The sequence below is a fragment of the Rhinopithecus bieti genome, unplaced genomic scaffold (genome assembly GCF_001698545.2).
Source record: "Rhinopithecus bieti isolate Rb0 unplaced genomic scaffold, ASM169854v2 scaffold_76233, whole genome shotgun sequence".
Lineage (NCBI taxonomy): Eukaryota > Metazoa > Chordata > Mammalia > Primates > Cercopithecidae > Rhinopithecus > Rhinopithecus bieti.
Window position 1 is genome coordinate 171,947 of NW_016828395.1, and position 15,633 is coordinate 187,579.

At 40.3% G+C, this 15,633-nt stretch overlaps 1 protein-coding gene across 1 annotated transcript in view; it reads right to left on the minus strand.

Annotated features, from left to right (window-relative positions):
- Positions 1-14,215, minus strand: part of STK26 (serine/threonine kinase 26) — a 57,334-nt gene extending 43,119 nt beyond the window's left edge. The window contains exons 1-2 of the mRNA XM_017864541.1: positions 14,030-14,215; positions 13,778-13,928 (exon numbers count right to left, since the gene is read on the minus strand). Of these exons, the coding sequence (XP_017720030.1) occupies positions 13,778-13,819 (42 nt within the window). The 5' untranslated portion in view covers positions 13,820-13,928; positions 14,030-14,215. The remainder of the gene's footprint in view (positions 1-13,777; positions 13,929-14,029) is intronic.
- Between the last annotated feature and the right edge of the window lie 1,418 nt (positions 14,216-15,633).

A 15,633-nucleotide genomic window follows, 5' to 3' on the forward strand; every position in this document is an offset into this window, starting at 1 on the left:
AAAAAAAGCAGCTCTCTGGGTACAAGATTTTGTTTGTCACAGAAACGGAATTCAATGCCTAGTCCCTTCCATTCTCTATCCCTTAGAATCTATAGTGTTAAGTACTTATAACAATTTGAGCTTCAAAATAAGAGCTTAGACAACGATGACAAGTTTCTGTGAAGCAGAAGTCATTCGTTTACTGTCCACATATCTCTGATTTTACTAACAGGTAAACAAATACATATCAAAACAGTTCCTTTAATGCAATGATTCTCTGTAAAACTATTCTACAGGAAAATTAAGCAAAGAATTGAAAATCTTGATAAATATAATCCTAGATAATGTTCAGTTCAATCCTAATTCACTAAAATTGCTTAACATTGGTATTGAATTTCATTAAAAGCCATTTCTCATGATCTGTACTCTGTATGTTATAGACTGCTGTGAGTTCAATTTCTTCAGGAATACCAAGAGTTTAAATATTAAAGGTAGAAAGAACTAGCCACGACAAACATGCAACATGTGCTACAATAAAAGTGCGTCATGTGTAAAATACTGACAATGCTATTATATATTTAGACATAGGTACATACTCACATGTTTTTACCTTCCAGTAAATGAGGCTTTAAATAAGGTAAAGAATTCTATGTATTTTCCATATATTTTCATATAATAAAATATTTAGCAAGTCCATGGACACAAGTTTTACTGAATACATATTTTACATAAATTACATTGATTTCCTTTAATTTGCAGACCTTCTTAAATGACATTTTCAAATGATATTTTCTGCTCCTTGAACTTAGTGACCATCCCGTTATTCATTTTATTTTGACAATGAATTTTCTACTTTTAAAACATAGTTGTATCTACTATTAGTATAGTTTATTAAAACTCTGTAGGCAAATATTGAGCCTTATTTTAAAAAATAGATTAAAAGTATTTTCAAATGTAAAATATACTTCATGTGCAATACACATTGAGAGTGCATATATACATTCATTTATCTATCATTTTCCCCAACAAATCTTCACAATAAAGTGTGAGGTACAAGGTAAACATATCAGCATTTTTACATCCAAATAAATTTAACTCCCTGAAGAGGAAGCAAGTCACTTAGGGATTCTAGTGATAATTAAATACAGCTTAAATTATTATTATTATTTTGAGATAGCGTCTCACCCTGTAGCCCAGACTTGAGTGCAGTGGCGTGATCTCAGCTCACAGCAACCTCTGCCACCCAGGTTCAAGTGATTCTCCTCCCTCAGCCTCATGAGTAGCTGGGATTATAGGCATGCGCCACCACACCCAGCTAATTTTTGTATTTTGAGTAGAGGCAGGGTTTCACCATGTTGGCCAGACTGGTCTCAAGCTCCTGACCTCAAGTGATCCATCCACCTTGGCCTCCCAAAGTACTGGGATTACAGGCATGAGCCACAGAGCCCAGCCAAACTTTTTTAAGAGAATATTTCTTCACATGCTTTTGCACATCCTCATTGGTGGCAAATCTTTGATTCTGAAGGATGGATTCATTTTTGTTGGTTGTGTGTTCATTTCAGAAATTGAAAAGTGATTTAGGTCCAAAGTTGGTGAATGAGGTGGGTAAATCAAGTTTGCTCACATTGTTTGGTGTTGCCCTACTTGCTTCTCTTATTTTCAGTTCTAATCCTTTGTTTGAACTAAACTCAGAGTTTTCCTATGGGTACCTGTTGGCAAACGATAATATATGAATCTGACAGGTATCGAGAATATTTCAGAGAGCAGAAAGGCCATTTAGGAAGTGGTTTGATATTTCTTTAATGATTCAGAAGTGACTTCCTCTCCCTTCCAGGAATTTACATATATAAATACAAACAGGCTTTGAAATGCCAGGATTGTGAATGTGTGTGTGTGTGTGTGTGTGTGTGTGTGTGTGTGCGCACATACATATATATGCGCAGCCAGAGCTACTAAGTCTGTTTTTGTTGTTGTTGTTGTTGTTGTTGTTGTTTTGGTTTTTGTTTTGAGGGGGGACATAATAATAGGTCTAAAATGTCTACTTGTGGGGGAAATATTGCTACTCACTGGAATTTAAGATACTGCCATTTATATTACTTTAGCCAAGTTGCATTTTAGCAACTATAAGCATAAACAGATTTCATGTTCTTAATAAGGGTCTGCATTTGAAGATAAAAGCATTAATGAGCTGTTTACTACAGTAAATACCTAACCATACTGAGCAAGGTAACATAATTCCACAGAAAGGTTCTATTTGTAAGAATTTGTCATCTAAGGGGCTTATCCAGACCAAAACAATAAAAATAAATATAACAAAATAAACAATAAAATGAATATTGTAAAATTTATTATAATAAAATTATATAACAATAATAAAATTAAATCAATCAATAAAAACTGAAGTAGGTTACTTAACAGCACACATGGGCCAATGGTAACTATATAATGATGAGGATGGGTGTTTGCTAAGTCACAAACCTGCCTAGATTAAGGAAAACAGAAGTCATGGGTGACCATGAGATTTTGGAAGTTGTAGAACTTAACACAAAGTTGAGTTCAGCTTCTTGGAAAGATAACTGGAAATCTTGTTGTTTTCATCTCTCACAATTTCATCTACTATCTTCACATAAGATTCACCAATCTCCATCTCCTCTTTTCAACAAACGTGTTACTGATTGCCTCTGCTTGGACGTGTGACCAGCACTTCAAATTCAACATTCCCAAAACTGTACCAATTTTCTTCCAAACTCAGCCTTATCTCTGACTCGACTCTCTCATCATGTTTCTTCCCTTCTCATATTTAAGGGGTCGCCAATGTCTGTTAAAGTCACCCTTGAGTGGTGCTCAAAGTGCTCCCCAAATTGGCAGAGCAGCTGAGAACTCATGAGAAATGCAAATTCACAGGCTTCACCTCAGATCTAGTCCATCAGAAACTCTGGGGCTAGGGTATAGTAGTCTGTGTTTTCGCAAGCCTTCCAGGTGCTTCCCATACATGCTCCAGTTTAACCATCACTGCCCTAGATTAAACCCTTATCTCCATACTAGCCTGTTAGGTTTCCAACAGCCTAATGCAATCTTCCAAAACAAACAACGTTATTCCATCATTTCACTATATTGCTAAAAAATAAAAAAATAAAAACCCAAAACTCCTTGTTATGGACTGAGTAAAGAATAAATGTATCAATCTGGCATTCAAGGCCTTTTACAGTATAGCCCTAACACAATTCATACCAACAGGTACCTACCTCAAATCTCTCTTATACAAGGAGCCTGTGTGTGTCCCCTTGGGCCTTTTCCCCTGCTTGCCTCCTACTCTCTTTTAAAGGTCTGTTGAAGGCCATCCTGCCGAGAAGCGATGTAGTGGAGTAGCAAAACGTGAATGCCTAGCAGAAAGGTATTCTATAATTGATAAGTTTCCTTTCTTACTCCAGGCTTCCTTGGGATGGATGTTTCTACATCAGATTCTATCTTATTTGGGATTCATTACTACTGTTCTGCATTGTTAGATTTCTAAATGTGTAGCTGTCTAGTCACTCTGGTTAGAGTATAAACTTCTTGAGCTCAAGGACTCTCTAATACTTTTTGTATTTCAAAGATAGGCAGCAAGCACTCTCTCTTACCCAAAGTAGGCCTTCCAAACTTTGCTGCTAATAATTTTCTGGCTTAAATCAAACCTCGGAGATTCTGTGTGTAAAAACATAAAACCTGGGTCACCACTGTCCAAGCTGGTAAAGTCCAATATATTACCATTTACTGACAAGCACATAAGAAAGCTCACCACTAAGTTCAAACAAAAGATTTGAACTAAAACTAGAGACTCAAACAGGATCCTAATTAATGAGTTTGCCAAGTGTTCTTCCCATGGGGCCAGTAGCACTTAAAAAGCATACATTTGAAATATGCGTTATTTCCCTGAGGCTGTCAGATACGTTGACTTTAGTCTCTTTAACCACAACAGGTCAAAGTTCTATTTTCTGTGGCCATACTTTAGTAGCATGTGTGCGTACTTTGCTGATTGGTTTCTTTTGTGCTTCTGCTTAAAGTTAAGGCAGGCAGCAGGAAATTGAGATCAGGGAGTTTAGAAACTTTCCCAACTCTAGTGGGCAGCGATAATGATGAGCCAGAGGCTTTGGGAAGAAATTCTGACTTTATGGTTTCTACTGGCTCAGCTCCCCTAAATTGTCTTGCATTAATAACAGCTTATGCTCCACCTGATTATCTATATTGTCCATCCCTCCCCTACCACCCACTGCTCTGTTATTCATACTATAGTGCATCAAGCAGTCAAACTTAGCTTAATATAACATACTGTAAAGTGATATGTCCCAAAGCCAATGGTTTAGTGGAAAGCTGAGGGTGGGAAGAAGGGTTAAAAAGGGACTAACGGAGCAACTCAAAAATGCATTTTCAAATAAAATCTGGATGCTTCTAGATGTTCTTGAATTATTTCCTCTACCTGCCAAAAATTCACTCTTAGGATCGTGTTACCAGGCACGATTGAAACCTGGTAGAGTAATTCACTAACATGCTTAGAAATTTCCTAACACATCTAGTGTAGTATGGATTTCAAATTCAGTAAAACTTCATTAAGTTGATACTGGGAAGCTTTTTCTATAATTCAAAGCAACTGTTAATTCTTTGACTAGACACCCTATTGTTCCATAATAAACAAATTGAAAAAAAAACCCATTGATGGTTAATCTGAACTCAATGCAATTCAGTCCTTTGTATTTTAAGTTAATAGGGTTTTACTTGTATAGATTTCTTTTCCCCACTTTTTCTTTAAGAGGTAATAGAAGGAGAGGGAAAAATTTAAAACACTGTTGACAATAAATAATCTCTGTTACAAGCATCACAAGAAAGGCTGAAAACTTTTCTGTAAACATTTTCATGAGAAAATGCAAAACACAATGGCTTCGATTTCCTCAATGGCACATTTTTTAAGATGCTTGACCAAAAAAAGAGAAAGTGAACATATAAAAAAGATAGTTAGACTATTTTCAACTGTTTCATCTAAGCGATCTACAATTTTGTTTACTCTGGGGCCCAGGAAGTATGAACCACAGTTTTGTTCTAATTTTGCCAAACTATACAAAGCTAAGACATATCAGTGGTTAATCTGATATTTTGAGACACAAATCATTCTCATCCACGATGCTATGAAAAGTGGAGGAAAAGAAAGGCCAGCAGGCTGCTGTCAGGGGAAGGCTGGAACAAGTTCAGAAAAGCCTGAGGGGGAGTTTTAAGGTGCATCCTGTAGCTCTATCCCCAGCAAGGTATATGCTAGTGAGGGGTGGTGGGGAGAGGCAGGCAGGAATGGAGGACGGTATACGTTCCATATATAGGTCTTCTGGTTTCTCTGAATGTTCACAGAGGTGATTTTCCTAAATCATATGTGGTTTTAGGGAGGGACAACAAAGAGGATCATGGGTAGAGTTGGCTGTCAATGTGTCCTTAGTTTTATGTTTAAATCTAAATTTGAAGGCATTTTCCTACAGAATCACTCTATGTTATAGGAGTATTAAGAGAAATTAGTTAATATCTTCAATAAATATTTGATTTCTACAAACATTAATTCAAAGATGTGGTTCCTGCCATCTAACACTTTAGTCTAAAATGGCGGATGACCAAGTGAGAAATGCACAGAAGATAGGGTTAAGAACGGATAAAGAAAATGTGGTATGTATACACAAGAGAGTACTATTCAGCTGTAAAAAGAGGATGAGATCCTGTTATTCACAGCAAGATGGACGGAACTGGAGGACATTATGTTAAGCCAGGCACAGAAAGACAAACACTGCATGTTCTCACTCATATGAGAAAATAGATAGTAGAACTGTATTAGAGGCTGAGAAGGGAAGCAGGAGGGGAAGATGTGGACAGATTGGTGAACTGACACAAAATTACAGCCAGATAGGAGTAAATTCTATTCTGCAGTACTGTAGGGCGAATATGGTTAACCATAATTTATTGTATATTTTCAGAAAGCTAGAAGGGAGGATTTGGAATGTTCACACCATAAAAAAATGATAAATGTTTGAGGTGATAGATATGCTAATTGCCCTGATTTGATCATTACACATCATATACGTGTATTGAAATACTACTCTTGGTAGGGCACGATGGCTCACGCCTGTACTCCAGCACTTTGGGAGGCCAAGCATGGTGGATCGCTTGGGCCCAGGAGTTCAAGACCAGCCTAGGCAACATGGTGAAACCCCATATTTACAAAAAATATAAAAATTAGCCAGGCACGGTGGCGACTGCCCATAGTCCCAGCTACTTAGGAGGATGAGGTGGGAGGATCACCTGAGCCTGGGAGGTTGAGGCTGCAGTGAGATGTGATTGTGCCACTGCACTCCAGCCTGGGTGACAGAGTGACACCCTGTCTCACAAAAAAATATATTACTCTGTATCCCATAGATATGTATAATTATTACATGTCAACTAAAATAAAAGGAAAAAAAAAGAAGGGGTCAAAATTTTAGTTCTGTGTATTTAATTGATTTTTTTAAAAAGTGAGTTACATTCTGCCATTCCTTCAGAGACACTGTTTTACATGTACCTGTGGTGGAAATTCTTTGAGTCTTAATTATGAGAAATGAAAAGGAGTTTGTTGTACTATAGCTAATAATACTGTTATTTTTTGTTCTCCTAACACCATTTTTCTAGCAACAAATAAAACCAGTAAAACCACCACTCTTTCAGAACACAGAACTCAGTCAAAACTGCTATCAAGATGTCTGAAATTCTACTATTAGATTTCCATTTCTTAAGGTATAATTCCCTGTAAAATGTGAATATCCATGGAGAAGTAAAGCACTGAGCCATTAATCAAAAACATCTTAGTATGAGTGAAATTATCAGATTCTTTCTAATGTGACAGTTCAGACAGGAAAGTAAAACAGTTTTTTATTTATGTTTGTCTTTTGGGGAGTGGGAGGACAGAGGGAAGAAACAAGAGGTAGATAGGTACAAATCACCAGTGAGAGGACCTTGAAGAGCCATGGGAAAGTACACGTAGAAGGAAGGAGAAAAGGAGGAGAGATGAGGGGAGACACAAATTTGTCTGAATCAGCCATGGTTACTAAGAAAGCAATGAAGCTCATTTTTCTCTCAAAGTCTGTGGAAGGCAAGAGAATGAGAGCCTTCAGTGTGTGTGAACAGATGATTAGTTACAAGAATGTTTTGCTAGACATATTACACATAATACATGAAAATCATTTAAATAAGTATAGAAAGTCTACATTGTACACACATAAATTAGTCTTTAAGGTGTACAAAGTTCAAGCATTGTACAATATTTTTAAAGAAACAGAATATTAAACAATGAGACACATCCACTCTATAGTATAGTGATTAACCAATACTTTTACATATAATTCATACCTAATGGTACAAAGAAAAGTGAAATCCATGGTCCCTGATTTCAAGAAATGTACAACCTCATTTGGGAGACAAGTATAACATATATAATTAGAGAAAATCTAAGGCAGTATATACATTAAGGACAAGAGTATCTACTACTGACAATAGACAGAATAGGTGCTTGGAAACAGAAGAGATTTCTATAGCCTGGGACATTCAGAGAGAGTTCACGAAGAAGGTAAGATGGAGGACCTTGAAAATCAGGTAGAATTTGGCCAATCATTGATTATTGAACTGTAACTGGCATGGTAGAATTAAAGGGATTTCTTGTTGGGAAGTAGTGGGAACTAAGTGTAGATCTACAGAGATGAGCCATACAACAAAAAGTATAGAAAACTGAGCAGAGGGCTTTGGGTCTCACTGGGGTGGTGTGGGGTGGTGATTGGGTTTCAAAAAAAAATGTGGGTTATCAAGCAGGAGAGAGATGAGATAATGACAGTGTTTTCATGTGATTAGCCAAGCATTGTTTTGCAGGATGAACTGCCCCCATACATCATAACACCTTTTACAAAGGAGCTCCAGCTCCACAGATGATAGTTAATTCATCCTAATAACCTCTCATTGAAGCAAAGGAAATGCAGCTTTTATTATTCCCCATTTTGTAGATGATTTGCTCAAGGTCACTGAATAAATGAAAAGCAGAATAAAAAATACAGCATCACAATGTTCAATGGTTCCTAAGTACCAGCTAAATTATATTCTCTCATTTTCTGGGACTCAAGCAAGGGAAGTACATGATGATGGACCTTTGTACTCAAGTGCCATTTCTAAACTCTGATTACTGTTGAAGGCACATGTCCTATCATACCCAATTTCTGTTTATTCTCCCTACAGTCCCTACTCCCCTAGTGTTAAAAGTTCTAACTATCCCCCGCTCCGCCCCCCGCTTCTCTCAGCTAACAGTCTTTGATTATTTTGTTCCAGCTGGTCTTCTGCCATTATCATTAGCATATTCAATACCTCTGCATTAACTACTCAACAACAAGGACAATAATTCGGGTTCACCAATGCAAAGCAATGCTTTCAACCTCAAATTGCGAATCTGATTATCCCTTTAGGGAGGTGTAAGGGAGGTATGAACTCTACATACTGGACTCTGGTACGAACCTGAATTCTTTCTCCAATGTAGGTTTCCTGATGACTGTTAAATAAAGAATCCCTGCACACCACCCCAGTTAACTCTTTCTCTAACTTGACACATTTTCTCATCTTTTCATACATCTTAAAGCCATCCTTCCTTTTCTTACAACCTATGTATCCTGTCTCATGAGGGCCCTCACTTCCACATATTCTTTCTGGCATTATGAACCTCTCCCTCCTTGATGTCTCTAGTCCTTCATTTTCAAGTGAAGTGCCCAGCATAGAGTAGATGCTCAGTAAATATCTGATGAATGACTAAAGCTTTAATTCTACATCTTCAACTACTTATTGGACATACGTACTTTGTCATCCCATTGTTACCACAAAATTCACAAGTCTAGAACAGAAATCCTTAACTTCCTACCAGATCTGGCTCTTCTCCATTACATTCCAATTTCTTTCAGATGTATCATAAGTCTCCCAGTTCCCTCATATTCAACACCACAAAGTCTTTAACTTTTCCTTCTGAAACTAGCTAATTATTAAGCCTGGTAATTAATTTTTCTTCACTGTACTAAACATATGGAAGGGAATCTGTCCATGGAAGGCCCATTGCATTTGTATAACTATGACTGACCCATGGAAATAGCCTCTGTAGCCAGGCGCAGTAGCTCATGCCTGTAATCCTAGCACTTTGGGAGGCCAATGTGGATGGATTGCTTGAGTCCAGGAGTTGGAGACCAGCCTGGACAACCGCTAAACATTGTCTCCACAAAAAAAAACACATAAAAATTAGCCGGGCATGGTGGCATGCACCTGTAGTTCTAGGTACTCTGGAGGCTGAGATGGGAGGATTGCTTGAATCCAGGAAGTGGCAGCTGCAGTAAGCTGTGATCGTGCCACTGCACTACAGTCTGGGTGACAGAGTGAAACCCTGTCTCAAAAAAAAAAAAAGTTAAAAAAGAAGAAATAGCCTCTGTAGATCAAATTCCCTTACATCTCTCAATCCTCCAGTTGATTCATTCATCCAATTTTGAGATTTCTCTTCGGATATATAACTTGGTACATTGAGTCTCCCTTACTCAGAAATGTTTAATGGCCAGTTCAAAGGCCAAAATCCTTCCCTGGCATTTAAGGACAATCATGATCTGTACTCAATCCAGTTTTCTGATATTATAGTGCATCATTTTTCTAGAGGAATTCTCTATGACAGCCCAAATGACTTTATCCTGTTCTCAAAGATTTTGTGTGTATATGTGTGTGTGCACACGCTCACAAATGCAGTGCACCCTTCCTTATCTGTATTGTATACATATGCTCCTTGACTTAAAATGTGGTTATGTCCCAATAAACCTATCATAAGTTGAAAATACTGTAAGTTGAAAAGGCATTTAATACAGTACACCTAATCTACCGAACATCATAGCTTAGCCTACCTTAAACGTGTCCACAACATTTACAGTAGCCTACGGTTAAGCAAAATCATCTAACGCAAAGCTTACTTATAACAAAGTGTTGACTATCTCATGTTATTTACTGAATACTGTATAGAAAGCAAAAAACAGAATGGTTGTGTGAGTACCATTGTCAAGTCGAAAAATCCTAGTCTGTCTACCTCTGCTGGGGATTTTTCCTTGCTTAGAAATGCCCTGCCCAGTGTGTATCCTAACAAGACTTTGGGGTCAGCTTACTTTTTGGGAGCCTTCAATGCTTCCAGTCTGACACTTCTATTATACTTACAGTGAGTTCACAGATTTTGCATTATTTGATATTTCATGTGCTAGTTTTAACAACTCAACAAGATTTTAAGATCTTTAAGGGCAGAACATGTAATATATATCAGTATGCTTCCCAGAATCCAGTGATCATGTTCACCAACATTGGGCAATGTTTCCCACCACTTAGATAAAAGTCTTCAATAAAGTGTTCATTAATCGTCAAACTTCATTTCTACTTCTCATCTCAAATGACAACTGGATTTAAACTGTACCACCTGGGTCATATTTAAAGATACATGAAGGCTAATTTTAAAGTTCTTTAGCAGAAGCTTTAAAAGTTCTTTAACAAGAGGCACAGGATAAAGCACAACATTTAGTACTCTAACTCAACATTTAACTTTATTCTCCCACCTACCATCTCACGAAAGATTTAACAATTAACAATATTCTAAATGAAAATTTGTCCCCTCCAAAAATACTATTTGTGGTTCTAAGGGGAAAGATCTTAAACTTAGAGTATCGATTTGTAACTGAAACTTCAAAAAGAAAACAGTTTTGAATTCCATTAAAGAGTGAAAATATTTGAAGTGGAAAGACGATAGGTTTAATTGGTTTTTTTTTTTTTAAGGTGTACTTAAAATAGTTCCGGGAAGAAAGGAGTTCAGCCTACTGCTATGGAAAATTGCCTCCTAAGTTAACACTAAAGAAGTAAGTACAAATTAAGTACAAAAAGCTTCCAATACGCCTCAACTTGGTTGTAATATGGGCAAAAATGTTCCCATTACTTACAATAATTAAGAATATCAACAAATAGTGAAGTTTGAGTAACTAATTCAGGACCGGAGCGAGTCTTGAAGGCCGCGGAGCGCGGAATCCTCCCGAGGGTTACACATCTTCACTCCAAAGTTTCTTTCTATTTTAAACCTAAGTGGCAACCAGCCAATTTCTTTGTTTGAAAGTCAGGATGGCTGGAGTCCTTAAAGTGATAGAACAGGTAGGCTGGCTTCCTAGCTTCACATCTCTCCCTCAGAGGGAGAAAAATTGTGGAGAAAGCAATTTTGTCCCCTTTATTTCTGGAAAAATCATTTTCCGCATCCAATCTACATAATTGGCGTCCTAAAATAAACTGTTAAAAAGTTATAGGCTGGTCGGCCACCTCACCCTGAATTTGTGGAAACGACTATACAGTAATTTCAAGACACACTTGGCCCTAACTCAAGTTTCTAAAAGGTCTAAAAGTTGATCCGACGCTTTCATAAAACTCATAGGAGAATTTTAGCAAAAGGCTCACAAATAGATTTCTGCATCCTCCATCCCGCAAATATTTTGCTACATAACAATAATAAAAATAGTCTAGGTTCAAGAGTCACACTGGCATGCTATCCAATTTATTATTAAGGTATTGTACAATTTCAACGGTATGGAGAAAAATTGTGTGTGGCACAAAGTGCTTAAGAACTATATTCAGAAAGAAAATGGAAACAAGAAGTTAAGAAAATTTACCCATTTTAATTTAAAGATGAGAGAATGACAAAAAAAAAAAAAAAAAAAGAATCCTCCTCCCTTCTTTGGCTAACATTGAGATGTTTGCCCCTACATCAAAATTAGATGGGACAAAGTAATCACAACTCAGAGGGCATAGAGTGAAAGGCAGAATTTGTAATTTAAAGTATGTGATTCACATTCGAATCCACATTAATTAAGATTTAAAAATTCAGGAGATAGGCAACTCAGATAATTAAACAAAGCAGGGAGCAATCAGAAATACTGAACAGCAAGCAGTTCCTAAACCACATAAATTCAATAAGGTCAAGACAAATTAAATAAAGATCAGAAACTATTTTCCCCTCAGCACACAGAGTTTCCCAGAATCACAAACTTGATGAACGCGAGGCACTCACTCTGCTGACGCACGCACGCAGGCTCGCGCACACAATGGAGCCAGAAGCATGGAGACCCTCACAGACAAACTTCACATGTGCATCGTTTTACTCTCCACAGAATGGAAAGAAGAGCACAGTGAGAAAATGTCACTTTTTCCCAGATCAAACAGCAAAACTGTACTTAGTATTGCGAACTATGAATTCCCTTGATACAATCAAAGGCAGAACTGAATGAATGGGGTGTGGGGCAGGGTGCATGGGGAAAAGAGGGAGGGAAGGAGGGGGGAGGCCGCCTGAGAGGAAGAAAGTTTGAGGCAATTTGCAAGGCTTGAGTGGATTAATCTTTTTTTTTTAAAGCCCTACTATTTCCTATTTCCCTTTCTCTCTCTCTCTCTCTTTATTTAATACACACTAACTTCCTGAGACTCAATCCAGACTTGCCCTAAATGCAGCTGAAATGTCTGGTGTTTAGGACACATCAGGAGTTCTAGGTGCACAAATAATCACTTTTGGGAAAGAATTTAAAATCACTTTTGTGGCCATTCATAAAATGAAAACACTGAAAAACAAACAAAAAAAGAACTCCATGCATCAACAAGTAAATAGAGGCCCCAGTCTACAACTCTTTGATTTCTACTAGAAATATAAGCTATTTACTACTAAACATTTTATTTTTGAACTTGAAAAAAGTTTGTTTTCACATTTTAGATCATGAGGGACTGAGGCTTTAGTGGTTTCAGCCTCTAAACTATTCATAAATGGGTTGTTTGGGCCATCTAGCAAAGGAAAAAAATAGAACATGAATGCTTTAAAAGTTAGTAGATTTGGATAACATTTAGCAGATAGCCTAAAGTGCACCGATTTAAAACATAACAGCATAAAAGTTTTCTGACATAGCTTACCTTTAATAAAATGAAAATATAATGGGAAGGGGTTGGGCTGGGTAGACTTCGAGTAAGAAGTTGGGTTCCATGCAGTAGTCCCTTGTCCAAGACAAAAAGCTTCCTTTAACCACATTTCTTGTGGGAAAGGCACAGAGGGGGCTGAGAAGTCATCACCTCAGCGACTCTGAACTGAACCAGCATTTCTCACGCCACACTATGGGCTGGGCTGGGCTGGGTCGGGGAGCAAGCTACAACTTTGCCCTTAAGCAGCAGTACCGAAAGGGAGAAAGAGGTCATCTCTCTCTTAACCCTACGCACACAGGAAGAGCCCAATTCAAGCCGCCGCCGCCGCCGCCGCCGCCGCCACCCCTGGTCTTGCCCCGCCCCAACTTGAGTGTGTGTTTGGGGTGGGGGGTGTAGGTCACTCACTACTCGCGTTTTACCCCACAAATTCCAAGGCACTTCCATCTCTCCCAGGTTAAGTTCCGCCCCCCCATCCCCAACCGTGCCAAGCTCAGCAGGCGCAGGTGTCTGTGGCTCTGGCCTATTTTTATACCCCCAACCGCCCTCAATCCCCACCTAGTTGCGCGCTCCAGTCCCGCCTCGCCTTCCCAGAGAAGGGCACTACTTAGCCTACACACCAGGAAACACCTCGAGCCCTACTCCCAGGTCACCTGGCCAGAGTGACTGGCCCTGCCCTCAGGGGAGCCCTGGGGCCGTCCCTTGTCGCCGGTGCCCAGCACCGAGAGCGCACCGGGCTCCCAAGTAGTCACGTGGGCGGCGGGGGCGGCCTGCGCTTCCTCACCTGCATCCCAGGCACTTGGACAGCCACCGGTGAGTGGGCCATGGAGGCAACTGCTGCCTCGCTCCGCTTCTGCGGCGGTGGCGCCTTGGGTTCGGACTGGCTCCTCCTCCGGGGGTAGTTCGGCGGCCCTCCCAGGCTTTTCGATCGGGGCCTGGAAGGACACACACCAAGTGGGGTTACTGGGCTGGCGGCGCGTAGCTCGGGGCTAGGAGGTGGGCTGTTCGCGGCGCAGCTCCCCGGGACTCAGTCTACCTTTCTGGCGCCCGCCCGCCGCTGAAGCAGCCGCCTCCGCTGCTGCTCCTCTTCCTGAACGCCGAGCGCTGTGAGTGGTGGTGGCTGGGACCTGGGCTCGAGTGATGCCGCTCCTCTGCGCCTCGCCGCTTTAGGAAGAGGAGGTGGAGGCGCCCCAGCCACCCGCCTGCTCGCCTGGCCGGGGAGGCGGTTGGGGGCGGTTCCGCCGTTGGCCCTGCCCCCGCCCCGCAGTCGGGCGGTGTCGCGGGAGCCGAGGCTCCAGGCAACGAAGGGGTTTGGCTGGGGTTGCTGCAGTCTGAGAAGCTGGAGACTCTCCCGGCACGCGAAGAGGAGAACCAGGGCACCGGGAGACCTGGAACACGGCTGGGCCTGGGAAGAGAATGGAAGAGTTTGGGAAACCCTGAGGATATGAGGGCGCCCAGATGCGGCCACGTTGCAGGGAGGCGTGCGAGGCTGGGACACATGCAGCCTCGGAGACGACTTGAGTTGAAACTTGGGGAGTGTTGGAAGTCTTTCTTGGCTCCCCGGCCTGGCCAAGGTTAGGATCACAGATAGCCGCGGAGTCGGTGGACCTCCGCTTTTTCCCGCCATCTGGTCTCCTCAGTTGGGAGCCGCACCTCTTGGCAGATTCGTGGCCACACTCTTGCTTTCCGAGTTCCCTGACCCCAGACATGCTTCAGGTGACTTCAACTTAAGGTTCCCCCTACCTCTTGGGCTATCACTTGCAGAACTGCCAACCTGGGGCTTCTCTCTACCACAAGTTCTGCACGTGTAAGGCAGAGGGAAATTGGAAAACAGATGGTATGTCGGCAGAAAAATTAATGAGGATAGTAGAGGCTTGGGAAATGAGATTGGATCGTTAGCAGTACAGGTTATTGAATTCAGCCTACACTGCGGTGGTTTTGGTAACTCCCTGCCTCCACCCCATTTTAAGTTCCACTACAGGAGGGAGACGGGCTCTTTTGAGAGTACTCTAACAGTAGCGGCAGTAACACTGGTAATAATAGCAACAGGAATTTCATTATGAAGGCACCTTTGGGAACATGTAAGGGGTTAATTACTTTTTAAAAACGGAATAGTCGAGTGCCAGTTTTAAATGAAGATGAAGTTCCTTACCTTGAAATTTGTTATGGGTCTCTACGCACCACATTGTGGGGGGCCTCTAGTGGTAAACGGTAGTTTCTCTTCTTCCTTTTAAATCTTTTTCAGAGAATAGTATGATTCTTATCAATATCGATATTATTAATGGATGTCATTTTCATTGTGCCAGGGACTGCTAAGTGCTTTCTATGTGTTATTAATACCTTACTGAACCTTTACAAGGGCCTTCTGGAGTCTTATAGATTTCCCCTCATATTACAGATGAAGAAAAAGGCTCAACCAGGTTAAATAATTTGACCCAAATATCACACAATTAAGAAGTGGTACAGCTGGAAAACTCAGACGCAGGTCCGGCTGACTGGTGATTAAACTTACTACTTTCTCTACGGTTTCTGTTTGTGTTTAATTATGATAAAGGGTACAACTGCATTTTCCTTACTCCTGGTTCCTCAAGTCCAGCCCTTCGCTATTTCTAACCTAATGCTAGGCTCCAATCTAGTCTC